General features: G+C 51.2%; 5 protein-coding genes across 5 annotated transcripts; 3 read left to right on the top strand and 2 right to left on the bottom strand.

Annotated features, from left to right (window-relative positions):
- The first annotated feature begins 8,427 nt into the window (after positions 1 to 8,427).
- On the top strand, positions 8,428 to 12,207 carry Snx27 (sorting nexin 27). The gene is made up of 5 exons (XM_003745040.2): positions 8,428 to 8,642; positions 9,954 to 10,185; positions 10,354 to 11,028; positions 11,232 to 11,534; positions 11,637 to 12,207. Exons 1-5 carry the CDS (start codon positions 8,428 to 8,430, stop codon positions 11,730 to 11,732), a joined length of 1,521 nt encoding a protein of 506 aa, XP_003745088.1. The 3' UTR covers positions 11,733 to 12,207.
- A 1,470-nt stretch (positions 12,208 to 13,677) lies between these two features.
- Positions 13,678 to 16,629, bottom strand: abo (de-etiolated protein 1 abo). The gene is made up of 5 exons (XM_003745098.2): positions 16,458 to 16,629; positions 15,758 to 15,908; positions 15,474 to 15,648; positions 15,221 to 15,396; positions 13,678 to 15,141 (listed from the first exon to the last, which is right to left on the bottom strand). Exons 2-5 carry the CDS (start codon positions 15,880 to 15,882, stop codon positions 13,935 to 13,937), a joined length of 1,683 nt encoding a protein of 560 aa, XP_003745146.1. The 5' UTR covers positions 15,883 to 15,908; positions 16,458 to 16,629; the 3' UTR covers positions 13,678 to 13,934.
- Positions 16,630 to 20,095: 3,466 nt separating this feature from the next.
- On the top strand, positions 20,096 to 21,281 carry ND-30 (NADH:ubiquinone oxidoreductase core subunit S3). The gene is made up of 2 exons (XM_003745041.1): positions 20,096 to 20,340; positions 20,548 to 21,281. The coding sequence occupies exons 1-2, from the start codon at positions 20,185 to 20,187 to the stop codon at positions 21,175 to 21,177; spliced, it is 786 nt and encodes a 261-aa protein (XP_003745089.1). The 5' UTR covers positions 20,096 to 20,184; the 3' UTR covers positions 21,178 to 21,281.
- A 61-nt stretch (positions 21,282 to 21,342) lies between these two features.
- On the bottom strand, positions 21,343 to 23,972 carry LOC100901455 (La autoantigen-like). Its single transcript, XM_029111959.1, has 6 exons — positions 23,889 to 23,972; positions 23,422 to 23,491; positions 22,635 to 23,311; positions 22,197 to 22,368; positions 22,008 to 22,067; positions 21,343 to 21,797 (listed from the first exon to the last, which is right to left on the bottom strand). Exons 1-6 carry the CDS (start codon positions 23,970 to 23,972, stop codon positions 21,721 to 21,723), a joined length of 1,140 nt encoding a protein of 379 aa, XP_028967792.1. The 3' UTR covers positions 21,343 to 21,720.
- A 688-nt stretch (positions 23,973 to 24,660) lies between these two features.
- On the top strand, positions 24,661 to 26,235 carry LOC100901596 (methionyl-tRNA formyltransferase, mitochondrial). Its single transcript, XM_003745100.2, has 3 exons — positions 24,661 to 25,458; positions 25,609 to 25,751; positions 25,921 to 26,235. Exons 1-3 carry the CDS (start codon positions 24,990 to 24,992, stop codon positions 26,233 to 26,235), a joined length of 927 nt encoding a protein of 308 aa, XP_003745148.1. The 5' UTR covers positions 24,661 to 24,989.
- Positions 26,236 to 27,412: the final 1,177 nt, after the last annotated feature.

Consider the following 27,412-nt stretch of genomic DNA (forward strand, 5'->3'; position numbering starts at 1 on the left):
CGATTATCTTTCACGTGAAGGGATCTCGCGACAAATGTTCAGCTTCTCTTCTTTTCCGACACGTCTCGACGATAAAAATTCCATCGCGGTCTTGGAATTTCTCTCCGCGACCGTTACGCGCAGTCTCGAACGCAACGAATCTGTTCGTCTTATCTTCTTCCTGCATGACTCTCCGCCGCGAGGTATGAGTTTGTACTCCGGCTCTGGCTTCAATCACTCTGTTTGCGTCGTGGATACACAGACGAAGCTCCGCCGAGACGGAATGGAAGAAATGTTCGCAACCGGTGTGAACTCGCCGCCGCGCCGTGCCTATTGAACAAGCGGAGGATTGACAAGTTCTCGGGGACAGTGCGTTTCGTCGTGCTCCCCAGGTGGTGAGATACGACGGCTCCTATTATTTCAGCGTTTCACACAAATATGGGCCTCCTTTCTTTTTTTCAGAATAGTCCTGAGTCTGGTAAGCCGACCCCGTTGCTCATGCGACATTATGCAGATTTCGGCAGAACACGCAAAATAAGCTCAACTCATATCACGCGACTCCACGTAGGCGAGGGTTGTGGGGCGCGAGCGAGCAGCAGCGATATTTTCTCACTAAATAAATGAGTGATTATATCTTTGCAGGTGAGCTCAATCGATTACGCTTAATCGGTCGATAAATTTGTTTCATTCTCATGGGGTATCGAGCTGCGCGGTCGGTTCAATTCTCCGGGGATAGATTCATGGAGGAACCGTGGTTCGGGCCCATGTTGTCCTCCAGAGTAACTTGACCTTCGCGTCTTTACACTCTTATCTCGGCGACGCCATAATATAGCGGAATTGACCTTACCTCCCGATGAATATGTGTATAAACCGACCATCATGAATAATGTCGATCGATAATCGTTGGTGCCGTCGACTTCATCGTGTCTGCGACTCGTCGCCCGCTCGTAACGGCGCTTGCGCGCCTCCTCGAGGAGGTGCACTTTCTCAGCTGGATTCTGCCTCGTCTTCAAAGGGTCGAGGGCCATCGAAACCAGTCCTCTGGTTAACGCTCTCAGCATCGCGGTAACACCACCGAATAGAGCCAGTCCCGCTCTGACAATCCGCGCCAAAGTCGTAGCCTGAGTCAAGAAATAGTTCTATGTACTTGAACAAGTCGATTTCCCACTATCCGCCCATTGCGCAGCGTCGTCTGAGTGTTAGGGATCCAAGACTGAGTGCGATACAAACTTCGAGGTACAATGGGTCTTCATCGACTGGCCTAGATGGTCCAGGAAGACAAAAATCGCTCGCGCTACGGAAGTTTCGTGAGCTCAGGCATTATCAGGAGAATAGGCCAGTCCAAAGATGAAAGGACTCGTGAGCTAATTATTGACACGAGCGGCTTCATTCAGCGGTACACGTCGCGTAGACTGCTCCCCGGCCCCGGAGCTGAACGGGGAGAATCCGTTCAGGGATGCATTGAGCTCGTCGACATCAGCTCTGGGACATGGATGGGAGAGACAGCGAATCAAGATCGACGGCGGGAGACGATGGATCATCGGAGACGGAAAGGCGCCAGTGTGTCGTTCGTTCAGCCAGCTGGAGCCACGTCGCGTCGACTGAACTTCATAGTGAGGGGTTCTCGTTGTCTCGTCGCCTCTAAGTGAAAATCGTCAGGCTTTTGTTTTCGGATGAATGAAAAATCATCGGGTCGAACACTCTAATACCTCATCGAGTCATCACCTAGAGAGAATCTTCATCAGGTGGCTGAATAACTCCGCTTTCAGGTTTGAAGTCTTCACCGTGGGAGCCATTGCTCGGATGACTCGTTCGGTATGGTCATTGGGAACTTTGCCAGAAAAGTAACAGAAACGGACGACCTCGGAGCGTGCCTCGAGAAGTTGTCGGCGACAATGCCCCGACGCGAATATCCAAGTCGGACGGAGCACGACTTGACGAGTCCGGGAACGAGTCCGTCGACCTGAGAACGAAATCTCGAGCTCGGAGTCCCACGAGGGGCAATCCAAGCGTCTTAGACACGTAGTCGAAACTTGCTAAGCCTCGTCCCCACGAACCTTTCTAATTCATTATTCGGAACGCTGAGTGATAGAGTGAGTGATGCAAAGCGTCTTTGAGTGAGAAGTGGAGAATCGGCTTTTGAAGCGAACCTCTTCGTGAGGTGGGACTCGTCCATGAGCTCTAACATTATGACGGATGAAGAGCTTAGAATACTCGACTTCGACCAACTGATTATTCATGAGCATTGAATACGGAATTCTACAACGAAGGGTCTTATTTAGGATCGTAATTTGCATTCAGTGAGGAACGATAATGGAGACTCAGATCATGTAGACCTCTGCTCCCTTATGATTTATGAAGTTTCCCGAGTTATGCCGCCGAACATCCGAGGTAAGGAGAACTTGACCGCGATAGAGAGTCGGGCTATAAGGCCATTGGCTCTCGCTCCGATACTCCGAATCCTCATTGCAGAGCTTGGACTCGAATGTCGAGTCCGGGACCCCCTCCAAATAAAGCAGCAATCCGAACTCAAGTCCTTGCTCGAGACGGTAAGGGACATACGTAACAAACGTTCACGGATAAGCGAGGAGGCTTAACAAGCGTATCGATTTATTTCGCTCCATACGAGCTCACCTTGCCCCTCCTCCTCCTATACTACAAGCCTATAGACCGGGCGAGAAGTTTGCAATAGAGCCTCGGGAACGATTGCTCGTAAGTTTTTGAAGAAAGTGATCGTAAATCCACGGTCGTTGGAAAGGAGCACTCTCAGCATGAAGCTTTGCCGTTCCTTCGTCCGAGGTCGCTCTTCGCATTCCGATGACCTCTGACGTGTCTTACTCTAGACATATTTCCCCCTTCCCGAAGAGAATGCGAGCAGTTCAATCACCCGCACCATGTCGCCGTCAAGTTCAACAAGCGAAAGGTGTTGATTGCTCGACAAGGTCGAAATCGTATGCTATGCCGTGCACTCGGGATCCGAGTCTCCGGAAGCTTCTTCTGGGAGTCGAGCGGCCTGGATCCTTGCAGTTACTTAGTGTGTGATTACCCTCCTCGGATGTCATTGGAAAGTTGAATGATCCCATCGAGGCGAAGAATGACGAATCATCCCCGGTGAATCAATCTCTTCTCCGTTAGCAAGAACGGAGGGAAGCTTCGGAAGGCCGGGCCGGGAGATAGACCTCCCAGAAGCGCTCACTGAATCGAGATTTGGAACGAGCGAATTCGGGATCGACTAGGTCCTGGAGGAGTTTCTTATTGAGGACTATTCGCATCCCCCTCTGATTCTTGGTAGGGAACCTCGAGAAAGGAAGTTCGACACCCTATTTGAATAAATAGAGACGTATCGAAGCGAGTTCTCGAATCGAGGCGAGTCTAATTCAATCTTGTTCATCTTTTAGTCTCACGTCTGCATTCTAGCGACGTTCTGCTCGAGCTGGTGGAGCGGATCGACTGGAAAGAGACTCGAACGTGGCATGCCGGAGCGATTTCTATTCTGACAAGGGTTCCTCGATAGACGCAATCGTCTATTTGCCCTGAATTCGGGCGGAAAGCTCTGATTGTTATCTGCGAGCTCTCCTGGCCCGCCCGAGGACGACACGAGCACGAGCAGGACGTGATTTCGGCAGGATATTGCTCTTCTCGTCAAAAGCTTCCCCACTCCGGCATCTGCGGTCGGTGGAAGTTCGGCTAGATAGACGGGCGGAGTGGCAGACGAGCGAACCAGAAGCCGTCGAACGAAACCGAGCCCCGTATCCGAGACTTTGTTCGTCTTTTCTGTCCTGAGGATTTTGAAGCACACGTACGGATGAGTTCGCCAATATAAGTCACGGCTGTACGTCCTGTACTCGTCACAAACGTGTCGTGTAAATATCTCGCTCGACGCCACTCTGGGGCAAGCAAGTAGTATCGCATCCGTTCGGATATGCTCTCGACACTCTCAGCGAATCCGCAGACTTCGAGGGGCTTCGGAGACTTCAGCCATTTCATATTTCCGTTTCTTTGTAGTCTCTACCGTGCTTCCGGGCATGAAGCCAAAGTGGGGGAATAAAGCCGAAACTCGTGGTAGCGACGCCTATTGGCGAAACCGTCGTTCTTCCAAACTCCGCTCCTTGGGGAATACCTTCATCGGAATTTCGTGGAGATATACCATAAAACATCGATTCGATTGAGCACATAGGAATAGTTTAGGCGAAACGATTTCGAGAATATGTTTTTTCCTGAAGCGATGTCAGCTGCTCACAACGATACGTCCAGCGGAGGGTCCCTTCTGAGAAGAAGGGGGAATTATTGATCAAGCGAAAGCCTTTGTAAGATAAGTGAATAGAATCGTCTCAGGAGAACAAAAGTCTCCGACTCACGGAATGTGGCCGCCCGAATAGTCCCGCGTCCTCGTCCTACGTCAGCCATGTGCTTCCAACGATTCCTGCTCCTGAGCGTTTCCCTCGTTGCCGTCAGATTACCGGGCCTGCCTCCACGAGGAAGACGCGGAATTCCGTCTCTGCCCGAATCGGGCCGACCAAGCTCGTTCCATTCTGCTTGTACCAATCCCTTCGTGGGCTCGTGCTCGCCGACCAAGGCTGCTTGACGACTTCCCCCAGTATTGAAGTATTCTCCCCGAAATCGGAGAAATCCTCGAGGCCCGCCTCGCTCGTTCGTGAATCGACCTGCGCGTCGTCATCGCAGCACCTCCAGTCGTTTTGTCGTGCTGACAGACGGAGAAAAGCATCGCATCGTTTACCCACTTGAGGTGAGCTCCAGGTGCCCGGACGGAATTCGCTCACGCACAGAACGTCATGCGATCATGAAGCTTTGACGCGGGTGTGCAAGGTAGATAAATTACCCAGGCGGGTCGGGACCTGCCAGCTCCTGTTCTGCTTAGGACCGCATCCCTGTAGGAATGCAAGGCAACCTGGTGATGCCCTGCCACAGGGAGCGACTCTGTCTGAGTCAGCGTTCCTCGGCTCATTCTCTAACGAAGCGTCAGGCTCCTCTCGGAGACTGTCGACAGACACGGGTTGGCTTTACCAACCGAGAGACTGCCCGGAATTTTCCGAAGTCGCGGAGCTTCTTCAGAGCGTCTGGGTTTTGCGAGATTTTCTTGAGACTGCTGTTGAGGTTAGTGGAACAAGTGTGCTCCTTCGAAACTCACCCTGCGAGTTGACGGCTAAGGAGCGCACCTCGAACGCATGGCGTCTCCGAACGACAGTCTACCACAAAGCAAACTAGAACGCTGGACGACTTCTGATGGAAAACAGCTTATTCGACGACCTGTTTTTCTGTCCTTGTAAGGTCCTGGTCGGGAGTTGTTTGCGAAGGCAACTCCTGCTTGGCTTGTGGGGTAGGTTGAGCGACGACCAGTTCTCCTGGGAAAGAGTGTTTGTAGGGGGCGCTCAGAGCCAGGGTGGGAGGAGAGCATCGCAGAACGAAGAGGAGGGTGAGGACACCGTCGGAGGGGGAGGATTTGAGGGTTCGTGACAGTCTGGGTGGTGAATGGACAGAGTAATGTGGCGGAGCATTATCCACGATCTGTCAGCTTAGCCGTAGGGCTCACTCACAGACGAACGGGAGGGGAAAGAGCCGAGTCGAACGTCGTCGCTGAACATAAATGATCGATGGGGCTCTCGACCGATACTTGACCAGATCGTTTACTTCTCAAGGGAGCGCAAGTTGTCCGCCGGAGCCTTGTTCCTCCTTCAACCTGCGCAAACTCTGGTCACGATACGAAAATCCACTCCCGTGACGGCCTTGAACCCTGGCACTCTCTAAACAAAAACAGTCTCGGCTCCGGTCTCCTTGCTTCTTCATTTCGAGGCGATGAACTCGGAGATATCTTCTAGAGTTGAATTGAGAGAGTCTTTGCGGCGCTAATCGTCGAGTTGTGAAGAGAATCAGCTTCACCTGCTTACCGGGCAACGGCGATTCACCTGACTCCCGCTTGAATCATGACTCCCGCGACGGAAAATGCGTATTGACCCGTCTGATAGCCAAAGAACGAGCCGGGTCGAGAGTAGGATTCTGCCCCTTTCGTTCGCGGAAAGCCGGCATTGCAGCTCATGCCTCCGCTCTCCTTGTATCAGAGCAGCTGAGTCGGGGTCGGAGGCCGCAATGACAGGGAACCTTGTGACTCAAAGTGAGTCGGACTCCGCCATCCTCTCCTCTTATTCTCGCTTATCGGTACAAGCTACCTTCAGCTTCTGACGCTGCAAATCTTGCCCCGATGTGCCCATATCTCGCGGACAGCGTCCATGTCGGTAACCTCGTTCGCTCCCCTCGTACAGCACTCTCTATCCGCTCAATGAGCTTCGAAATCTACTTTTAGCAGTCAAATGAGATCGGTAGATCAGGGACGAACCTTTCAGCTCTCACCTCCCGTTTCTCTCTCTGGTCAATAGAGTGAGACAATATCGCCCTCGCATCCCCGATATGCACGGGGTCAGATGAAATTTATCTGGGCAGATCACGGGAAGATCAATCTGAACAACGGCCGAAGAAATATCGAGGTCTCTTCCGGAGGTATCACGGACATTAGACCACCTCTGAGAGTGCTCCTCGACCCTTCGCTGCTACTGCCAAGTTTGGTCAGTGCCTTCTATAGAAGAAAGTGGTCAGCTCACAGATTGCGGAGAAGACGTGCACGCTTGCAGCGGTCAATCGATGTTCCAAGGGCAAGACGGGGCCGTCTTTGACGGGGAAAAGGAGTGTTCAACGGGAAATTCATGGTCGACCTCGCAGATTCACTAACCGACGATGTCGACGACGCAGCGCGTTGGAGGGAGACAGCCGGAATCGGATTCCCCACGCGGGATGCCGGTTGGGACCATTTCCGATTTCCCAGAACGAGTTATATCGCTCGGGCGCTAGCGGGACAGGGCTTTGTGAAGGTCTTTCCCATTCCAAAAACAAACGAACGCGTGGTCGATCACATTTGAAACTCAATGTGGTCAGGATTGTCCTCGAATATTTTACTCGAGTTCCCGCATCGAATCATGGATTTCCTCAAGTAGCTCGACAAACATTGCCGCGAAGTCCGGGAGACCGGGAAAGAGATCGACGCCTCTGCAATTCACCGCCTTACGCTGTCTTTTGATTCTCTGAGCTCCGAGAGGAACCAGCTATCAAAACTATGCAGGGATCGCGATCGACAGTTCTCGATTTTCCAGGTTTCCCCCAGAGACTATCGAGATGCGTCGATAGGAAAGTTCCATATCGCATCCGGTGCCCGTCGCCCTGAGGAATTTCTTTTATTTCGGGTCCGCTATGAGTTGACGATCAGGTCCTACGAGCGAACATTTGAAATGGTATGCATAACGTTCATCGCTATCTCTATTCGTAAGAAGAGCTGAGCGGGGTTATCCCCGGGAGAGAACATCAATTTACGTCCGGATGAAGCTCCATCGGAATCGCATAGGCCGGAGAGATCGAGCCAAGCTCTGGCCTCAAGTTTGTGCTCCTCCGGACAATTGCTCTGCAAGCGCTCTTGAGGCTCTGGTCACGTACATAGAAGACAGCCGTACACTCATGAATACACATACATGAAAGGCCGCAAGATTGGAATATTCTTTTTCAGGCGATCGAGGGTAAGTCTCTCACCTCGACATCGCGGAGGTGAGGTACCGTCTCTATGCGTGTTTGCTCCCGGTTAATTCTCGGAAAGTTTTCTCCATTTCCATATAGCGCTTCTATCTATATCAGGAATCTGAACCGAGAGCGAGGTAGGGGGTATGACTGTGTTCGGCGCGATGCTTTCCCTTCACCAAGCCAGAATAATTTCTATGCTGCGGTCCTGCGTTTCGGATTCCGATGATTAAGAAGCTCGAAGCATCAGTCGAGATCGGTTCGACCACTAGACAAGAGTATCGATTCAGAAATTCAAGGATCCGAGTAGTCGAGCTTCGAGATGTGGCGAAGTCGAGTGAGAAAATCAATTTTAGTGTTCTCGGAAAAATTCACTTGCGCCGGTGTCGCGCGTGAAATCTCAGCGATAGTAGAGGAGTGCGAGACCGACATTGTTTCCGAGATTCGCCTCGATAGAACGGAGCACCTAAAGTCCAATGATCTACCGGTAACTGTCATCGATCGGTGAACCAGAAGCACCGGTTGCGCGAGATCACTCCGTGAACAAAAGCATCGAGCCCTCCACGGGAGCCCTCCTCCGATTCTATCATTGGTCCTCTCCACGGCAGTCTCTCTCTTCATCAATCGTCTTTTTCTCGCTCGTCCGCCCACTAGCCCGAGAAATGACTCGCTCGCTGAGTGAGCGCGATTACGCTGGCTCCTTCCGAAGAGCTCGACAAAACGAAAACCTCCGTCGTTTAGTGCCAAGAGGTTGGATACAGTCGGCTCGCTGCGAGATTGACAATAAGTCAAACGCCCGTGGTGGTGGTGGTGGGTGCGTTTTCCAATGTGCTGAAGCTTCTCGAGGCGCAAGCGAGCGATTACAGAGGCAGGATGGCCGGGGAGCCTGTGAATGGACCTCGAGTCGTCACAGTGGTCAAGTCGGAGACTGGTTTCGGCTTCAATGTCCGGGGACAGGTTAGCGAAGGAGGTCCTTTGAAGTCCATCAACGGAGAGCTCTACGCTCCACTGCAACATGTGAGTGCCGTTCTGGACGGCGGCGCTGCGGAAAAAGCCGGAATTCGTCGAGGAGATCGAATACTTGAAGTGTGAGTACTTTGAGGCGTATCCGAGACGGAACGGAACAAGTAATTCGCATCGATACCGTCTGGCATCGACTGGATACTCGCTGAACTTCACACGATGATCGAAATGTCATCCCAGAGTGTTCTCGAGACCATAAGAAAACGCTAGTGAGAGAAAATTGCCTCCATCGTCGATTATCGCTCACGTTGCTTTCATCCGGTCGTATTCGTATGAAGGTGTTTCATTTTCTGAGGCGTTTCTCGACATTAACCTAATCGGCGAGTGTTCTCGGGTGTATGACCGTCATCGGCCGCGCAATGTGGCTACCAGTTTCGCTGCTTATCAATCTTCATCGTGGCAGTGAACGGCGTCGCAGAAACCAAGATAAACATTCATTTCGTGTCGTTCCACGTAAAATTCAACTCTCTCACGATCTTCTACACATGATGCTAAACTAGCAGGCTCTAGCATGACTCCTGATCCTGCGTTTGTGCACAAGAAAATAAGCTCCACGGCGTGGACCTCCGCTCGCAGCTCGAGGAACGAGAGGTCCGTTGAGATATGCGAAACTTATCCTAGCAAGCCCTCCGTCCGGAGACTCGTTCGAGATTCGAATCCGCTCCGAATCTTCGGTCAGTTCTCTCGCTGTGGCAATCATCTGGTGGAGAATGCTCCTCCCAAAGTCGGCAGTCCTTTTTACCGAACTCCCCGCTCGACGAAAATAAATCGGTCAACAGTAATTGCTAGCTGGTGCCTCCCGCTCTCTGTAACGTTAATCAATCGTTACTTGTTCAGAGTAATCTCGGCGGATGTCGATTAGGGACAGGCTGGTCTTCGAATCGGCGATCTATGAGGAAATGTCTCGCATCGCCGAGGTTGGCATAGTCCCGCCGAGCATCGTATCGGAGTCATTTGAATTCGTTCGCGAGTTGAGCTTCCTTAGAAACTTCGACGCACCAAGATCGGACTCGGCGATTAGGCATTCGGAAAAAGACCCCGATCCCGTGGAGTTCGCGATCACATGCGAGAGGGCTCATCCACCTGAACGAACTACTCGACGGGAAGCGCATATCTGGTTATCGCTCGATAATCCTCTGCGGAACACGAGTTAGGGAGCTGATGAGCCCACGATCTTACACGACGATGGCCTGGATCGATTGCGATGGAGCGTCGTCGATGAAACGACATCCAGTAGGTAATCTCGTGTGTTACGCGGAGTCGAGTACGCTGAGTGCGGCGCGACCAGATGAGGCACCTGGGTGATATGAACAAAGACGTCATTGACTTTATTGAATGAATTATTCGATTTTTTTCAAATCCACGCTCTATTCCAGAAATGGCGTGAACGTCGAAGGTGCAACCCATAAGCAAGTCGTCGATTTGATCAAAAGCGGTGGGGACAAACTGAAGTTGACCGTTATCTCTGTGACGGCTCAGGAGGCGGAGCGTCTCGAGCCTCAAGAAGATAGTGGAGGGATCTCGTACATGGATTACTCCGAGAAAAGGAGTTTACCGATCAGTATTCCGGACTATACCTGGTGTGAGCGAGGCGGCGAAAAATTCGCGGTAAGTCGGAAGTCGTCTAATGGCTTATCGTGTATGTGTGAATTTTGTTCCTAAGCGGGATCGCCGAGTCGGACTCGATCAGGGTGCAACTCTGCTGAAACGACGCTCGCTAGCCTCGAAGGTCTCATAGATTCATGCAGTTTATAACGACGGTCGCTTCTTCGATAGATTTACAACATCTACATGGCCGGTCGGCATCTATGCTCACGGCGGTATCGGGAGTTCTCCAATCTCCACGCGAACCTCAAGCGAGAGTTCCCCGATTTCGCATACCCGAAACTCCCCGGAAAATGGCCCTTCGCCTTGTCCGACCAACAGTTAGATTCGCGTCGTCGAGGCCTCGAGCAGTATCTAGAGAAAGTCTGTGCCGTCCGTGTGATCGCTGAGCATGACATCGTCCAGGATTTCCTAACAGACGATGACGAAAATGGCGGGAGCCTTTCCACCGTCGACTTGAAAGTCTCGCTGCCAGACCGGGAGACCATCGTGGTCACGGTGCGGAAGAACTCTCAGACCACAGAGGTGTACGACGCAGTCATGTCGAAAGTCGGCATTTCTATCGACGTAGCGAAATACTTCGCGCTCTTCGAATACGTGGAATTCAACTTCGAACGCAAACTCCTACCCAATGAATTCCCCTACAACTTGTACATCCAAAACTACAGTACGGCGACAGCCACCTGCCTAGTGATTCGAAAATGGCTATTCTCGATCGATCTGGAAGTCCGTCTCGGCGAGACGGTCGACATCGCCCGCAACTGGCTTTTCTGGCAAGCTGTCGACGATGTGAACAAAGGTCAGATCAAGCCTGGCAACCAGCTGTACCAGCTGAAAGCTCTACAGGTGAGCGCATCTCGAAAGGCGGTCGGACGTATCAATTCCAAGCTGCAGTGAATTCCGGAGCGTGACGCGACCAATGAGCATTGTTTCTCCTCGCGGGAGGACAACAACCTTGTCCGAGTAACGCTGGAAGTCAATCGGAGGTCTGTTCATGACAGCATGCAAGACGGCTGAGTCAACTTTGAGTTCTTTTCTCTCCATGTTAGGACTCCGAAGCTCGGAAGGACGAATATTTAGCCCTGGCGCGCAGCCTGGACGGTTACAGCGAGATCTCGTTCCCTCATTGCAACTGCGACGCTCGGAAAGAGGGTCACGTCGTCGCCTCGGTGGGGAAAGTCAATTTCAAACTCCAAGCTTGTAAAGAAGATGGCACACTCGAAAACCAGATAATCGAATTCGATTGGGACCATATTTCCGGTTGGGAAGCCGACGAGGACGGAATGGCCTTCCAATTCGAGTACGCGAGGCCCGATAAAAAGCCTCGAACAGTTAGGATCTACACGCAATACGTAAGTGGCGTAATCATGGCTTAGATATCCTGGAGCGCATAAATAATGAGCCTTGGGGTCCGAAACGATCGACGCCTTAAACGATCGTCGTTCTCGTTCCAGTTCGTGTTCATGATGGATTGCTTCGAACGTGTCGCCGAGGAGCGCAAGTGGGCCACGAATAAGCCCGTGACCGCATCGAAAGTCAGCGAGTGCTGAGATTCCGCGAAGCCTCTCACCTCCGTCGGATCTCAATCATCCAATACTGTATGGGACGATGTTGTTCGAGATGATTCGAGTTGTCATCGAGTTAGCGTGTGGCCATAATGCGTCGTAACAATTGAAGCCCCGGAGTTCGTTTGCGTTCTCCATTCATCTCTTCGACTCTGTTCAAGAGCATCGGCGCAGCGCTTACAATACCGAAAGACTGAAGATATACTCGTTTGTGATACGCTGCTCTTGGAACAGCGCAATTTGTAAACAAGAGATTTCGTCTCTTCTCCGAGAGGAGTCCGTCAGAACTCGCAATCAAGTCTGCGAAAACATCTCAGAAACAGATAAACGTGCCGGTCCATGAGACCACAATCAATCAAGCAACCAAACAAACAGGCGAATCAGAGGCTATCAGACCCCTAGTCGCCTGGCGCATTTTTTCTCAAAAATATTCCTCATTGCGCTTCGGTCGGTCACTGGTGGAGCCCACTCCGACGTTCGTGAGAACTCGTTTCCAGAGACGCGAAATAATTGTTGAGTTGTAAGGAGTAGCGAATCGGTTGCCTTTCAAGGAGCAGCCGTTCTCGCCACCGCCGCTAGACGATGAAGTCTAGCTCCGTAGTGTAAAATCAATTGATGTCAATTGAGATAGCGCAAGAAGTGTTCATCTGATCCGAGCCTGGTGTATATCCGGAGCGAATAAATTGTAGGGAATCGCGAGACGTTTTCGAAGCAATCGGGCGCAGGGTCGTGGAAAACGTCTCAATGTCGGTAGGTGACCGAAGCGAACCAACTCATGCGGGAAGAAATCGGCTTCTCGACGGATTCCGAGAATTCTTGCAGAGCCGTGAATGAGATTCCGATTCAGATGTAGAACGATGTAGAGTGGACGTAAGTATTTTGTTATTTCAGCGGTGAGCAGCGATTTGTTTCCGTTGGCCCCACTCGGCTGAAAGCTTCCGTATGTCAATTTTTGCATAGTCTCGAACGGCAATGAAGAGGAAAGTTCATTTCGCCATCGGGGCGAGACACGGAAGTCGGTACCAGTCAATTTTGTTCGTCAGGCGAGCCCACGACCCCATCCTCTGAAGCCCGATCTGCATATGATGCGTATACGTCGACTTTCGTGGAAAGTTCCTCGACCTCCTTTTTTTCCATCGCGAAGGGAAGATATCTGAAAGCGTTCTGTGAGAATATCCTTCCCCTGATCCATCGCTAGTGCTTGAGGGATCAAATTTCGTTTTCTCAAGAAATGTCTCGATCTGAAAATTGGATCTCTAGCTTTGGATTGGTGTGCCTCAATAATCCGCATTGGTCAAGCCTCGCGTCGTATTGGCCCATTGGACTACTGATGCAATGAAGAACATGGATAACATCGAGCTTGAGGTTAGCGAGAATTATCGGGGACAGGCACATGTAATAATTCATAGGTACACAGCTGCGAGTCGTCGAGCACCCAAACGGAAAGAGCAGCTTCTACGCGTTGCATTGATGGTCCAACCTCGAGAATCTCCAAAGGCCATATCGGACCTACCTTCACGTAGCGCGGACGGGAAAGTGGCCATCATTGAAGCATACAACCGCGAATCAAGGTGGAGAAGTTACCCTTAAATAAAAGATTGCGCCCGAACCTTGTGTCGTCCCTTAGATCATGAATATCCTTGCCTTCAAGAAGAGTGATCCGATTTCACCATTCAGTCGACGGCTGCTTCCATGAATCCCGAATCCATTCACTAAATCCTGTGAGCGAGGGATTTGGATAGATGTGAGGAATACGTCGTATGACATGTTTTCGAAGTGTATTTATTTCAGGAATAAGACTATGGAGAGGAAAACATCTCCCGCGGAACATGCAGACAACTGATCCTTCCTGGTCTAATCCAGTCATACATATTCTGAACATTTCATCATTCAGAAATCCGCCGTCATAGTGACCGACATTTTGAGATCCGAGTTCAGCCAAAACAGTATACAATAGAGCATCGCTCATTCCTGCGAAACATTGAACTAGACCGCACGCTGACATAATCATAAATTCATGCTGGTCAAGAGAAAATCCTATCTCGATTCATGATGTGGGTTCTCAATGCTCTTCCCTCCCCGTCCCCTATCGATCCATTCGTCTCCCCCACAACCTGAGTGTTGATGTCGAAGAATTCTTCCGAGCCTCCTGCCACGAACCGAACACGGCAAATAGCACGATCGACTCTATAGCCGCGTGTCCATGGAGCTACTCCCGGAGTTCTGGAAACGTCGATGGTGGTTGTCATTTGGCACGTGGAAATTGACAATATAGTCGCCATTTATCCGCTGCACCGAAATGACGAAAGGATCTTTGGGATGGAAGGTGAAAGCAGCAAGACGCTTCTGAGGCGGACGATTGCTCTGTATGTGCTGGTTGGTGTGCATTTTGTAACGTAATAGCCCCGAGTCTCTGCAGTAGAACTTTATGGGGTACTCGCCGGCTCCCTTTGGACGTTCGAACATCGATACCCACTTATCATCGTAGGAGAAAAGCGATAGATCTAAATATGGACTCGCGCTGAAACTCTGACAGGAGATCGGAAGTTGACTCAGAAGACGTTTCACCATCTCCTGCTGACCGCCGAATCGTGCGTTGAGGATTGTTTGCTTGAAGCGTTGAAGAATAAGCTTTGCATTGGCGTTGTTGGACGGGCTACACGTCGACGGCAAGTTTCGGAAGTATTCACAGAAATTGTCGGCCAAATGCAGGAGCTCCTCGGAGGTGTTCGTGTAGACGTCGACTACTTCGCCCACCGAGATCCGGTAGACGGAGAACAATGAGGGTCCTGTTGCGTCTTGAGACCTAGTTTGTAGGGATTTCTCCTTAACATACTTTATCAACAGATGATCCTCGTCCAGAAGCTGCATCTTCCCAATCCGCAATTGGTTGATCGCTCCGAACAATTGACAGAACTCTCGGATTTGCCGAGTATCTCCGGCACTTTTTCGATACAGAGCCGCGAGAAGACGATGTTTCAGGGAATTCAGCCAAGCCTCCCCAGAAGTCGGCATGATCGCTCCGCTGGGGTCTCGGACGGGTTCTACTGAATCGACCAATTGTTGATCATCCGGAAAGAGGAATCTTCCGATTTCATGTTTCTTGGTGAATTTCCCACCGTCTACATTGTAGATGTGGATGGTTTGGTGCTGCAGGGAAAGGATCGCGAGTGTCTGATTGTAAAGGTAAATCCCGTGGTTGTGCGTGAGCAGTATCCTGTCGACCTTGAACGTCAGTCGATCGCAGACAACTCCCCGATGGATGTCGATCAGATGGAACGCAATGTCTTCGCATGGGAACTGGTTGTTGATTTTCAGAGATTCGTTCGTCGTGAAGATTTGTGCGGGCTCGGGTTCCCGCCCGCAGGCGCCAGACGAAGCGACGATAAGATATCTGAAAAATCATATTTTCATGCAGAGAGCATCTTTCACGGGGTCATCCGCGGCGCAATGAGAACCGACTCATTCCTTACCTGCCATCATTTGTAAAAATTGAACATTCCCTATTCAGCTGCTCGTGGGCGTCGGAGATCACCACCACACAGTGCAGGTGACGGAAGTACTTCCCGAAAGCTTCGTGAACCACCCTGGTATCGGTGGTGTGATCTCCTGGTAAATCGTTGATCAATGAAGCCCCACCTTGGGGTCCCTGGGGAAAGATTAGGACCAATAAGGCAGGGGAATTCTTCAGCCGTCGATTAGAAAGCATGTCGCGAGGATGCCCACCAGATATTTGAAGAGTTGAATGCAGGTCTGATCCGATGAGAAGGCGAAGAGATATTTCCCGTCGAGGGTGAACTTTTTCAAGAACACTGCCGGCTTGTCGATTCCTAGGATTGTGAAGCGAGGCACAACATTCTGATGCAGTTGGCGCGATATAAGAGCAGCATTCACTCGTTGCCTGGAAAACGCGGGCACATGTATTGTGGCGGCGACATAAACGGAAACTTCGCTTCAGGATGCCCTAGCGACCACTGATTTCTTATGCGTGAGCACCCAAATGAAATCACCTGCAAGCATAGGCTTCTCGCTGCATAAGGCGGCACAATAGATTCTGATTGGGAATCTTCCTCGGATGCAGCCAGTCCTCGTCTGGCACTTCTTGATCGGATTCATATTTTCTTTTGGTTCCCATCCTTTGCGCCGGTATGGTCCTGGACTCTGAAAATTCAAGATATCCGTATTGAACGCTGGGTTTCATGAATAACCGTGTGGCGTGCGTCCGCGTCTGGGGGATTCGAACTCGGGCCGGGCGTATCCTCTTGGTCCGGTCTCTCCGTACGTCAAACTCATTCACCGGTTTCTCAGCATCGAACAGCCGCTGGAGACTTCACGAATCTTAGAGAAAACGCCTCTGACACTTCGTTCGAAACCCGAGGAGAACGTGCGATTGAGTAAGCGTCGTTTTGCTTAGTCGCGGTGTAAGCAGCTGTTGCGAACTTGTTCTCTAGGATTGTTTCGCAACAGCTCTATTCGATTTAGCGATGCTGTTCGAATATTGGACGCGTCTGAGGAGAGTGCGAAGACTCTCGAATTTATGTGATACAGCTCCGTTCCGCTTGTGGGACATCGACGCTTTCGGCGAATCATTATCGCTATCTCGATGTTCTTCCCGAATTCTCTAGTTTCCTTTTACAATCGTTCATCGAATGAGCATCGCCTGGGCTCTGATTCAGCTTTCGGTCAGTCATCCCACTTGTTCATGCTCACCTATGTCGAGCTTATATCCAACACATGTTCGTCATCGCGTTTCGGACATCTGACACCGACAGAGAAGCGAATTTGTTCGAGAAGATCACAGATCACAGGCTTCCCGTAGCCACCAGAGTCAATTGACATCATTCACAATAAACAGACGACGTCAGTTCTTCGACCTGTTGTTGTTATTCTCAGAGAGAGAGGGCCTCACTAATGTTCGGAAGGCAACAGACATTTTTTCATGTACCCCAACAACAACTTTTTCGGGCTGAACCACACAGCCGAGGTTCCAATGTGCTGGCTCGTCGCTCATTCTTTCATTGTGCCACGCATGGTCCAGTCGCCCTGCGATCCGAAATAGTATGGTCTACTGTTTATCGTGCATGCTAAAGCGGGGTCGAAATTGCGGAAGAATTTTAGAGCGGACGCAATCGGAACGGAGAATGGGAGGGAACGGAGGGAGTCGCGCGGTTTCTTCCTTTTCAAAATGGCTGACGGATTCCGACGCTTAAGAGTCGCGAGCGCTATCGCCTTGTTGAGGGGCTGGAGCGGGCGCTTGAACACGGTATCGGCGCTTTTCGGGGGTATTCCAAGCTCAGAGGGGGGAATTTGTATGAGGCGATGTTCGAGGGAAGTCGTCAGATTGAGCTGCCCACCACTGTATCGGGTAAATTGGCTCATTTTGAGCAATTTTCGCCACCAGGGTCTTCGAGTTCGGCTTCTCTGACGAGTTACTGACAGGGTCTCGCGAGGGACCGATGATTTGGTAAGCTCGAATCGTTCACCATTGCCGTTCTCCTCTTCGTTCCTTTTCTCCCCGGTCGTGGCTGGACAAAGATTCCGTAGAAGCTGTACACATTTCGGGGGACTCATACGTACGTCTACATTCAATCCCACTTCCCTCGCTCAATCACTCAACACTCAATCAACCTAACTTTCGCGACCGGCATACAGACTGTTTCAATTTCGAGCGCGTACGTTCTAGTGCAAACACACGCATTTTTTGAAGTGGGCGACGGCTAATCGGAGCTCGTCGCTACCGGACCATTCTACTCCGATCATATCCTCCAGGGATGGGAGCAAGCATGCTGTGTGACCAAGCCGCAGGACAACACCCGGATGAGGGTATAATGTGTATCTCTGTAGACCGGAGGAATAAGGATTTCACTTTTCCCGATTTCTCGGCGCATTGCATCGATCCGGAGGGAGCGCCAGCAAGGCGGAAGGAGCCGACAGAGTGAAAATAATTCAGGATACATGTGAAAATGACCGAGAATCTCTGACTGAGCGGTTGAACTGAAGGATAAATGTCGAGGAACCTCAATTTCGAGACGTTACTGGTTGAACGCAAACCATCTGTCACCTCTCGCAACCGGAGCGCACTATCAGGGATATCGTCTTGAGGCTCGGGCAAGAAGTTCCTCCTCTAGGAAGAAAAAGCTGGAGGAAGTGAAGAACTCAATTATAAGCTTCGGTAGGTTCTCGGGGGGATCGGAGGAGCCTTTCAGTCGTTAGATAGGGAAGGGATGTGAATATTTCTTCTTGCCCGGTCTCTCTCGCTGAAGCGCTCGATCATAAGTATTGTAGTTCCCGCACCTCATCTCACATCAGAGTCTGCAGTGAATCCTGCTTCAGGATTCGAGCCTGTGGATCAAGCCATTTTCTAAACAACGGCAAGCTCCCTCGATTGGAATACTTAGAGCCCTCTGGCTTCCCACGATACAAATAATGGGGCTCGATCGGTGCATCGCTCAGAGAGTCCATCCGCTTTCGTTTCCGCTATCAAAAAACTGATTATTCTGAAATTTTCGCTGTCTCCACTTGAATCGATCGGAATATCGCTTTGCTCTTGCGGTGTTCTCTTCCGCCGAAATTATAGCCGATTCCTGTCCCCGATGATGCTTGCTCCGAGGTGGAAGCAATATCGCCCGGAAAACGCATCTTGGAGCTCTTGCGACACTCCTCTCTACTCATGATGAGAGAACAGCTTCAGTGACGTATTCAGAATTCACCTCGTACACTCTTTTTCACTCCTCAGTTTACGAGTCCATCCTCATCGAACAGAAGTAGGTAAATGAAGTGATATGATGATACAAGCAAACGAACACAGATACACAGCCGTAGATCGAGGTAGATCGTGCTGCGACCGTTACAAGGGAGCAAGGCGATCGTTGAAGTCTCCGGCGTCGCCACAGGAAGGAAGGGAGGGCACTGAATTTGGGGCTTTCGAATCATACAACCATAGAAGTCGCGGATGAATCGACGGTGATTGATTGGGATCCTTTGTTTCATCAAGACCCATCCGTCTGATGCTGACATCAGTGTTCCCCATGCTCATGTCAAAAACTATGCAGGAATTCTGTGTACGGTCCAGGACAACTGGGCATTTGGGGCTGAGTTGAGTCTTTGTCGATGGAATATGGACTCGTGGGATCAGGGATGTTCGAAATAATAGGAGTAAAAAGTAAGTGAGGACTGCACACTCATTCCAAAATCCAGGACTTGTTAGGTGCAGAATTCTACAGCTCCTGAGCTCCAGAATTCTAGAGTTTCACAGTTTGGCATCTCCAGCATCAAAGTATCGCGGAACTGACAATTATAACTCAGTCGGACTCTCAGTCTGTGAGATCAGAGAAGAGTCCAAGAAGCGCCCCAGAAGCGCCCAAGAAGCGCCCAAGAAGCGCCCGATCTCAGTTTCGTCGTTCGAAACCGCCGGAATTCGGGGTACTGATCTTTGCCGAAAGGGACGCGATCGAGCGGTCTGCTCATTTTTCTCATCTCAATTTCTGCGGGGAATGGCCGTGAGCCGTTTCTTCTCCTCCAATCGGGTCGATGCTGCTCCTTGAGACACTCCGAATTGCTGCGGGTCTCCAATTCGGTTTCCCATTCACCTCCCAATCGCCTGGCAGTGCTCAGTACTTCGGCTGGGTCATCTTCGCCATCGTCGGTTTGAGCCCTTAACAGCAGTCACCGTCATCTTCGCTTCAGAGCCTTGGGAAGCGTCGAATCCTGATTCATCCGATCCGTTAAGATCGCTCAGCCTCCTCGAATCGAATGACTGCGTAGCGGTCCGGCTCCCGCTCAAGGAGCTCGACATCGGAATTGCGTGGCGCAGGTGAATTTTCATTTCGGGATGCAACCGTGATCAATGGACTGGCTACATGACACCGGTCGCTCGCGGTCCGCGCAGCTAGCGAGGGAGCTCCGTTCGCGAGGACGAAACAAGTGCCAACTGACAGAGGTTCTGAGAGCCGTCCTTCTTGAGCCTGTCTGCAGCGTCGCGACCTCGGGGTCCTGGGAGAGTCCAAGGAGTCTTCCATCTGTGAATTGAGCGAGAGGATAAAGACGACTCACTCCGAAGACGAGACGGCGGTGGATTTCCCCTTCTACGAGTTTCGATACTCACCATATGATATGGAGAAATGTCTGAGAAAACCGCTTCAATTCGGAGAATCGCTGAAACTCCATGTGTACAATATCGAATTGAAAAAGCCCGACTCATTTTCGCATTCTATAACTCGATCCGAAGGAAGATGCGCTCGTCTCGAGATGGTTCCACCGCCCTGTATTCCTCGCAAAGACCTTGCGTGCTGCTCTGCGCGCTTCCGCGAGTGACTTTCAAACTTGCCCGCCTCAACTAATTTGTTTTGTAAGCGCGCAGACAAAGCGCTCAGGAGGTCGATTCGAGGGGAAAATTCTTCTTATTCACAGAGTTCGCGAGATTTCCCCGTCTCCGAACATGCTGGGACGTCTGGCCCGAGTGGCTCTCGTCGCGAGGCAAGCCCCTCTGAATCGAGGGGCTCAGGCGCCGGCCTTGGGCCGCTTACTCTCCACAGATGCTCCAAGTGCACCCACAATTCGAAGACCCGATGCTCCAGTTCGACAGCAGCTCACGGTAAAGCGTTGTTTCAAGCTTCTAATTATCGCGCCCTGCTCCCGGCAAGCTCCAAGCCAGATTGGGCATCTAGAGACTCGATTACTCAGTCGCTGGGAGATCTGTCGTTCCTGGTGTCCATTCGATTCCTAGCTGTCAGAGACCTGCTCCAACAGGCTTCTCGATCCGAAACCTGGTCGCAGACTGTAACGCGGACCTCAATTCCAGGACGTCGGGAAATACGCGGCCGCCTGTCTCCCGCGCTTCGTACAGAAGGTGCAATTAACAGCTGGGGACGAGTTGGAATTACTTATCGCTCCCGAAGGAGTCATCCCTGTGATCGCTTTCCTGAGAGACAACCACATGACTCAGTTCCATTCATTGGCCGACATCGCCGGAGTGGATGTTCCCGCCCGAAAGTATCGCTTCGAAATTGTCTACAATCTTCTCTCGATCCGCTACAATTCTCGGATTCGAGTCCGAACTTACACGGACGAACTTACACCTATCGATTCGATCTGTGAGATATTCAAGGGAGCAAACTGGTACGAGCGAGAAATCTGGGATATGTTCGGCGTCATGTTCCACGACCATCCCGATCTGAGGCGGATCCTCACCGATTACGGATTCGAGGGTCATCCCCAGCGCAAAGATTTTCCTCTTTCGGGCTATGTTGAGGTCCGGTACGATGACGCCCTGAGGCGAGTGGTCGTCGAGCCTCTGGAACTCGCTCAAGAATTCCGTAAATTCGATTTGAAAACTCCTTGGGAGGTGTTCCCCAATTTCCGATCGAGTGAAGAGGTACCGATCGGGAATCTAGACTCGCCGCAAGGCAAGATCGAAGAACCGAAGAAATAGGCGATGTGGCACTTGAGTCTACCAGGAAAATATGTCCACGGAAAAGAGATCGCTATCACCTGTGCATAGAAACCTCGCGCGAATAAAAAACGCCGTCGTACAACGTGCATATCGTTTTTATTGATCCCATCCCAAACCCGAACCGGACTCCGCCCGACGGTCTCCTCGTAGGACGTGCATGACGGAGCTCAGTCGTGATTCCCGGAAGAAGTGGTCTCTACCGCTTCTACCGCCAGGTGTTTATCAACATGATACTTAGCATTGTAACTCTCACATAATCTCTTAATGCACAATAGAAGGACAGGAGCAACCAGGGAACAGTTGTTCGTGTATCTATAAATTATCTCCACTTATGTTCGTCTATGTACACAGTTGAACAGTAGTGCACAGGAGTTTTTCTGAACAGTAATTCTGGCTTCTGGGTTCCTCATCGATTTTCGCCATTGTCGTCGTTATCGCAGTTCGAATCCTTTCGAAAATCGGATATTCTCTGAGCTGCTTGCGTCCTTGCTCCGTTCGGTCCGCACAGCTAAGCGTACTCGATCACTCGACTTTGGTGCGCTTCTCCGCGGGACCGTCGCCGCCGTTCCTCCTGTCACCGCGAGCAGGCCGCTTTCCACCTGAAGGTTGATCACCACAAATAAAACAAATCTGTGGATGGCAATGAAACGGTCCCGTTATTTTGGTGCGAGGGTGACTCGCTGTATGGGACCTCCCGGACATGCGACAATGTTCCAGAGCGAGGAACAGCATCGCATTCCGAGTGAGCATCAATTTAAACAGCAAGCAGCAGCATGCGCTCCTGACGGCTCTATGAGCTTTGATCTTACCCTTTCCTCGGTATCCCTCGTGGCGATGCTGTCCAGCACGCTTACGATGAGCTCTTTCATCTGAAAGTTTCCAAGTCAGTTACTGCGATTCCGACAGACGGCTCGGTGAAAGATCCCACCTAGGTATCAGGTCACCAAGCACCCTCTCGTTCCCTCAATGAATTCGGGCTAGAATTCAGAGAAACTTACTTTCGAATCTTGCCATCTTTATCTGGGCTTGCTTCTTGTATTGCTCAGTTTCGGCCTCTCCTTCGAGAACTTCAATTGGGAGTTCCTTCTCCTTGATGATGATCTTGCCATCTGTGGCCAATTCTGCGGCCGCATTTTTGGCACCGTTCGCTTCAGAGAATCTCAGTACTGCCTGTAATGATCATCGGAATTAGGCTCTCCATGGATACGTTCATCCCTCTCCGGAACAGTGTTTTCGGATTATCAGATCCACAAGGGTTCGATCACCGATTCGAGTCGATGGCGGAACACTTGTACCAAACCTATTTTCATGTTCGAGTTGTGTTCAGCAAGCAAACTATTCTCGCATGGGCTTGCATGCCTTTGTTGGACTCGGGTTCCCGCCAGGAGCGGGAATATTCATGCGCTTAGATACTGGGGCAAATGATTTCGACTTACTCGACCCTGCTCTGCGTCGATGTCGACGAAAGCAACTTTGTTTGCCGTCGCGTTGAAGAATTCTTTGATTTGCTTGAAATCGATTTCATATTCCTTCTTGATGTCGGTCAAGATCATGAATACTCCTGGCTTCTTATCCATTTTCGCGAGGGTTTCTTCGAACTTGGCCAGATCGTTGAGATCATTCTTGTCGTCGTTGTCGTTGGCTTTGCGAGCACTCTTCTTCGTAGCCCCTTTTTCCGCCTCTTTCTTGTCCGAGTATTCTTTCGCCATCAATAGAATCAATTCGTTGTCCTTGTACTTGAGTCCCTCTGCCTTTCGCAGCTTCTGGGCGGCCTCAACGCTCGGCAGGAGCACGAAAACCGAACCCTTGAACTCTCGATTGTAGGAGTATCGTCGCATTTTGACGCAGCCGGCCTCGAATTGCTTGAAAAACTCGATCAAGTCATCGAGAGGAGTGTCTTTCGGGAAACCTTTAACGTAGACCGTTTTATCAAGGAATTGCTGCTTGAAAGCTTCTGGGAGAGGTCTCTCCGGATTTCGGCGGAGCTTCGTTCGGTCCTCCGAAACCTCAATTAGACCACTGTCGCTGGAGAGCACAGCCTTTGAGATCATTTCTCTGTCTGTCGTGAGACTTCTCAGGCGGTTGAAAGTCAGTAGCACATCCAAGTCGATCCCTGAAACACGAGTCGGTCAGATCGGATGCCCTTCCGCTCCGGTTTCCCAGAGAAGCGCATACGGATATGTCGTCGAAAACACCCAGTGTTTGCAAACAGGTCCTACTCACATCCTTCGTTTTCCTGGGTTTTGCTCAGGAGGAATTTGTCCTTGGGCAGATTGAAGTCGCCGAAGTAGTGCTGCAAATTAGAGAAATGAAAGAGCTTATCTCTCTAATTCTGAAGCAACAGGTCATGTACGAAACGAGAAAGAAATGGAGCAGGTGCCTTAATCCAGGTGAGGCCCCTCAGAGTCTCCGAATAGCGTTAGCAATCGCCTCGGACTACAAATTCCATATTCTTCGACAACATAGCGACGGATGGCTCGGGGCAGGGATCGCCTGCTTACGGCGCTCAATTGCGTACCCACGGAGAGGGGAACCTCCGCCAGCTCTGATCACTGCGAAAACTTCAGGCGACAAGCGTCGGGATCCTCTCACTGAGTTGGTACAAACCCGAAGAAAGTATGTTCACGAGATACTGATTCGTGTGAACCCAAGACATGCCCTCGCCGATGCTCCGAGTCCGCGGTACTCACCTCGACCTGGTAGATGATTTTCTCTCGGAGATCTTCATACGTAGGAACAGGTGCGGCACTCTCGACTTTCTCCTCGGTCGTCATTTTTGTCCACAGAAAGTTTTAAGATCGCTGTCACGAAGCAAGGTGCTGTCGGTTGCGGATGAGCGACCAAAAACTTGACTCCGCCTAGCCTGCTTAGCCCTGCACGTGCTACAGCAACAACGGAAGAGCGACTGATGTGCTGCTCTGTGCAGAAAAGAAGAAGCTGTGTTGAGAAAGATCACTACCATCATGCTCGAGCAACAGTCAGTGGGTGAGGAGCACGTGCCGCGGGTTCGAAAAATGCCCGCCAAACAGAGAGCAGCGGCATTTTTCCTCGAAAATCTGAGTTTCTGATCGGTGAGAAGGACTTGTCTTTTGGAGGAACTCGGTTCTTGGGGTTCAAAGTCCCCTCGCCGGGTCTCTGACAGAGAAGCGCTCTCATTGAACCGAACCCCGAAAAATCGCTCCGCTGGTCTAGGATGTGAGCTTGTGGGTTGGGTGCACGTGCCGCAGGTTCGAAAAAAGCCCGCAAAGCAGGAAACAGTGGCGTTTCTCTCGCGAATCCGAATTTCTGATTGGTGAGGGGGAGCGCCTCGAATAAACGATGGGCTCGGATGCTGGAACTCATTGTCCCGCCGCCGGATCTCTGATGACTGATGGAGCTCTCTCATTTGAGCGAGTCCCGAGAACTCGCTCCGCCAACCAACGATTTCAGCTTTAAGCGTCGGAATATCACTTGTTTGTTTACCTGCTCGCCGGGCCTGCTGATGATAGCTTGGATCCGCGCACCCCGTGCTTCTCTACGGAATATCCTGACCGTGAATGAATTCCTGGCTTCTCATGGAATGACGATCGAAAAAATCATCCAGATCACAGTCCTCCATCGGGGAGGATAGCGACAGCTTCCCGTATCGAATGTCGTGAGTCTTGGGATCAATTCCTCTCCGGAAACAGGCGAGCGACCCCGAGTCTCAACCACTTGGAGTACATTCAGACTGAAGACAGGAGCATTTCAATCAGATCCGCCTGACTACTAAACTAGAGGTACCGCCGAGTCGGATCGAAGATGCCTCGAAGATGCGCTTGATTTTCTTGGGTTCCGACAGGTTCTCGGTCATTTGTTTGAGAGCCTTAATTTCCCACGTCAACGACTTGAAATCCCTAACGGTCGTGACTAATAACTACACCCCGGTGTTCCGGTGCGCAGTTGAAAACAATATTGTTCCGATGGAATGGCCGTACAGGCTCCCGCCAAAGCGATTTGATCTAGGCATCGTGGTCTCTTTCGGCTATATGATTCCGTCCGCTTGCATCGAGCAATGCACTCATGGAATGGTGAACGTCCATCCGAGCCTTCTGCCTCGATGGCGCGGTGCTGCTCCGCTCGTCCACACTCTGCTCAATCGAGACAGTCGGACTGGGGTGTCTCTGATCACGGTGGCGAAAGAGCGTTTCGACACGGGCTCAATCATCGATAAGCAGGAACTATCGGGAAACCCTCAGAACATGGAGTACGCGGAGCTCCATGAGACGACTGCCAATCTTGGTGCGTGAACAAGCGTCATTCATTCCGAAATACTCCTCAATAGCCGACCGATCTCGTACAGCATATCGTTGCTCAAATCTCGTCACATCTCTCGGGCGCGACATCGTTTTGCGGATCGGATTCACGTAATTCGGGTTCTCCGTTTCCCAGGTGCAAAAATGCTATTGAGATTTTTGGATGATGTCGAAGGCAATCTGAGAGCAGCGACGCCTCAAGGGGAAGAGGGTGCCACACGGGCTCCGAAGGTCACTCCGTCCATGGCGGTGATCGACTGGAGACGGACCGTTCTCGAGGTGAGAACCGGAGTGTGCTCGAGAGGTCAATGACCGCTCGTTTACGGCGATCCCCTCGACCTGAAGTAGAGCGACTCACCAGAACCGGCGAGCAGGGCAGAAGATTCCGTGCAAAGCATACCCTCACGTCTCCATCGGTACCAGTCTCACGAACGTTGACATCTTCCAGGTGGATGCCCTCCGCCGAGCCATCACACCGTTCGAGCCCCTGAGGACTTACTTCCGAGGAGATCTGATAAAAGTGTTCCTGGTCCCATTGAGAGAGAGTCCGCCGGACATCGATCCCAAATATATCCGAGAACCTTTGCGTCCTGGCTGCGTGGTTTATTGCAGAAAAACACGACTTATAGCCGTGAGGTGCGCCGACGGTTGGATCTGGGTTCAAGCCGTGGTCTTTCAAGGTCGACGTAGAATTACTGCAAACGGATTTGCTGCTGGGTATCTATCTAAGAGTCCATGTAAATTTTTCTCGAACGAAGTTTGAGAATTAGCGAGAAAAGGACTCATCCGGAATAAAGTCATGACTTGTTTATACGCTGTTCATCCGGCGGAGCGTCGAAAGAGTGCCCGGTACCGTGTGACGGACCGTCAGTTGGTGTGCTCTGAAACGACTTTTCCGCTCGAGATTTACGAGAAATCGGCAGAGGGAGGACATTCCCATAGGAGGCAGCGGAGTCTCCACGGGGAAAGGGTAGAAATCATGCTGCTCCTGGATACTTTTATCATCAGCCAATTTTTGTCCGGAAATTCGCCTAGCTATCCTGGGAAGGGACGCGCCTGCCTACGACTCGATGACCATCCATATATATCATACGTAGTACCTCCCCAGAGCGAGAAGCTCACTCGAAGATCCTTTAATGTCCAGGATATGAAATGAGTGTGAGATTCAAGGCGAAGCTCGAGATGAGATACTCAGCCCGAGGTTCTCACGGGAAAAGATTGTGCCTCCCCACGGGCGGCGGCATGCTGGGAAATCACGCGCTTATCCTACTCAAAGTCAAGTATTTCGTATCACCCTGCGATGCTTTCGCCTCGTTTCGAATGTTGATCAGAAGTCCCGATCTTGGTACGCGACAATCTCCGTAAGAGTCTGACTGCTCCGCGTACTCCTGCAGCGGGCGGATCCAAACGAAGCTGGGCTCCACTGGCCGGAGGAATCGGATGAGCTGCGATCGCATTCCACTACGGGGCTCAATCCTCTCGTTCACCATCGCTCCGAGCAGACGCTGAATGAGCCACAGAAACTCAACAATTTCAAATGCGGGCGAGCCGAACGGATGGGTGCGTCTTTCCTTAGTCAAAGTAGATCGTCAATGATCGGCGAACGATCGAAATGGGAAGGTATGGGCTCGACTCGTTTTCGACTGTGTGCGTCAACCTCCCCAGGATATTCGCAAACTGCCGAGAAACTCGAGCGAGCGAAGGCCTTTTGCAGGCCCAGGGGCGCGAAGCTAGCTCCTCGATTTCGTGCCGCTGAGAGCGATCATCTTCAATATTGGTCCACGGTGGTTCGTTTCAAAAGCTTCCTACTCCCGGACTCGGAAGATCCCGAGAGAACATGCATACAGGAGATGGAGAGGAATGCAACTCTAGAGTAGAGGATATATTCGCTGCCGGGATCAGGACTCTGTGAGGCTCTCCCGAGTTGTCCGTTTGGAAAT

The sequence above is a fragment of the Galendromus occidentalis genome, unplaced genomic scaffold, assembly GCF_000255335.2.
Source record: "Galendromus occidentalis unplaced genomic scaffold, Mocc_1.1 scf7180000077477, whole genome shotgun sequence".
NCBI classification, from domain to species: domain Eukaryota; kingdom Metazoa; phylum Arthropoda; class Arachnida; order Mesostigmata; family Phytoseiidae; genus Galendromus; species Galendromus occidentalis.

Coding starts and splice junctions, on each gene's coding strand:
- Snx27 (XM_003745040.2), top strand. CDS start 8,428: ATGGCCGGGGAGCCTGTGAATGGACCTCGAGTCGTCACAGTGGTCAAG. Junction 10,186..10,353: donor GAGGCGGCGAAAAATTCGCG/GTAAGTCGGAAG, acceptor CTTCTTCGATAG/ATTTACAACATCTACATGGC. Junction 11,029..11,231: donor ACCAGCTGAAAGCTCTACAG/GTGAGCGCATCT, acceptor TCTCCATGTTAG/GACTCCGAAGCTCGGAAGGA.
- LOC100901596 (XM_003745100.2), top strand. CDS start 24,990: ATGCGCTTGATTTTCTTGGGTTCCGACAGGTTCTCGGTCATTTGTTTG. Junction 25,459..25,608: donor TGAGACGACTGCCAATCTTG/GTGCGTGAACAA, acceptor TCCGTTTCCCAG/GTGCAAAAATGCTATTGAGA. Junction 25,752..25,920: donor GGAGACGGACCGTTCTCGAG/GTGAGAACCGGA, acceptor GACATCTTCCAG/GTGGATGCCCTCCGCCGAGC.
- LOC100901455 (XM_029111959.1), bottom strand. CDS start 23,972: ATGACGACCGAGGAGAAAGTCGAGAGTGCCGCACCTGTTCCTACGTAT. Junction 23,492..23,888: donor AAATCATCTACCAGGTCGAG/GTGAGTACCGCG, acceptor TCTAATTTGCAG/CACTACTTCGGCGACTTCAA. Junction 22,068..22,196: donor AAAGATGGCAAGATTCGAAA/GTAAGTTTCTCT, acceptor GGAAACTTTCAG/ATGAAAGAGCTCATCGTAAG.
- ND-30 (XM_003745041.1), top strand. CDS start 20,185: ATGCTGGGACGTCTGGCCCGAGTGGCTCTCGTCGCGAGGCAAGCCCCT. Junction 20,341..20,547: donor CAGTTCGACAGCAGCTCACG/GTAAAGCGTTGT, acceptor CCTCAATTCCAG/GACGTCGGGAAATACGCGGC.
- abo (XM_003745098.2), bottom strand. CDS start 15,882: ATGGGAACCAAAAGAAAATATGAATCCGATCAAGAAGTGCCAGACGAG. Junction 15,649..15,757: donor CGAGAAGCCTATGCTTGCAG/GTGATTTCATTT, acceptor CGCGTTTTCCAG/GCAACGAGTGAATGCTGCTC. Junction 15,397..15,473: donor TTCAACTCTTCAAATATCTG/GTGGGCATCCTC, acceptor ATCTTTCCCCAG/GGACCCCAAGGTGGGGCTTC.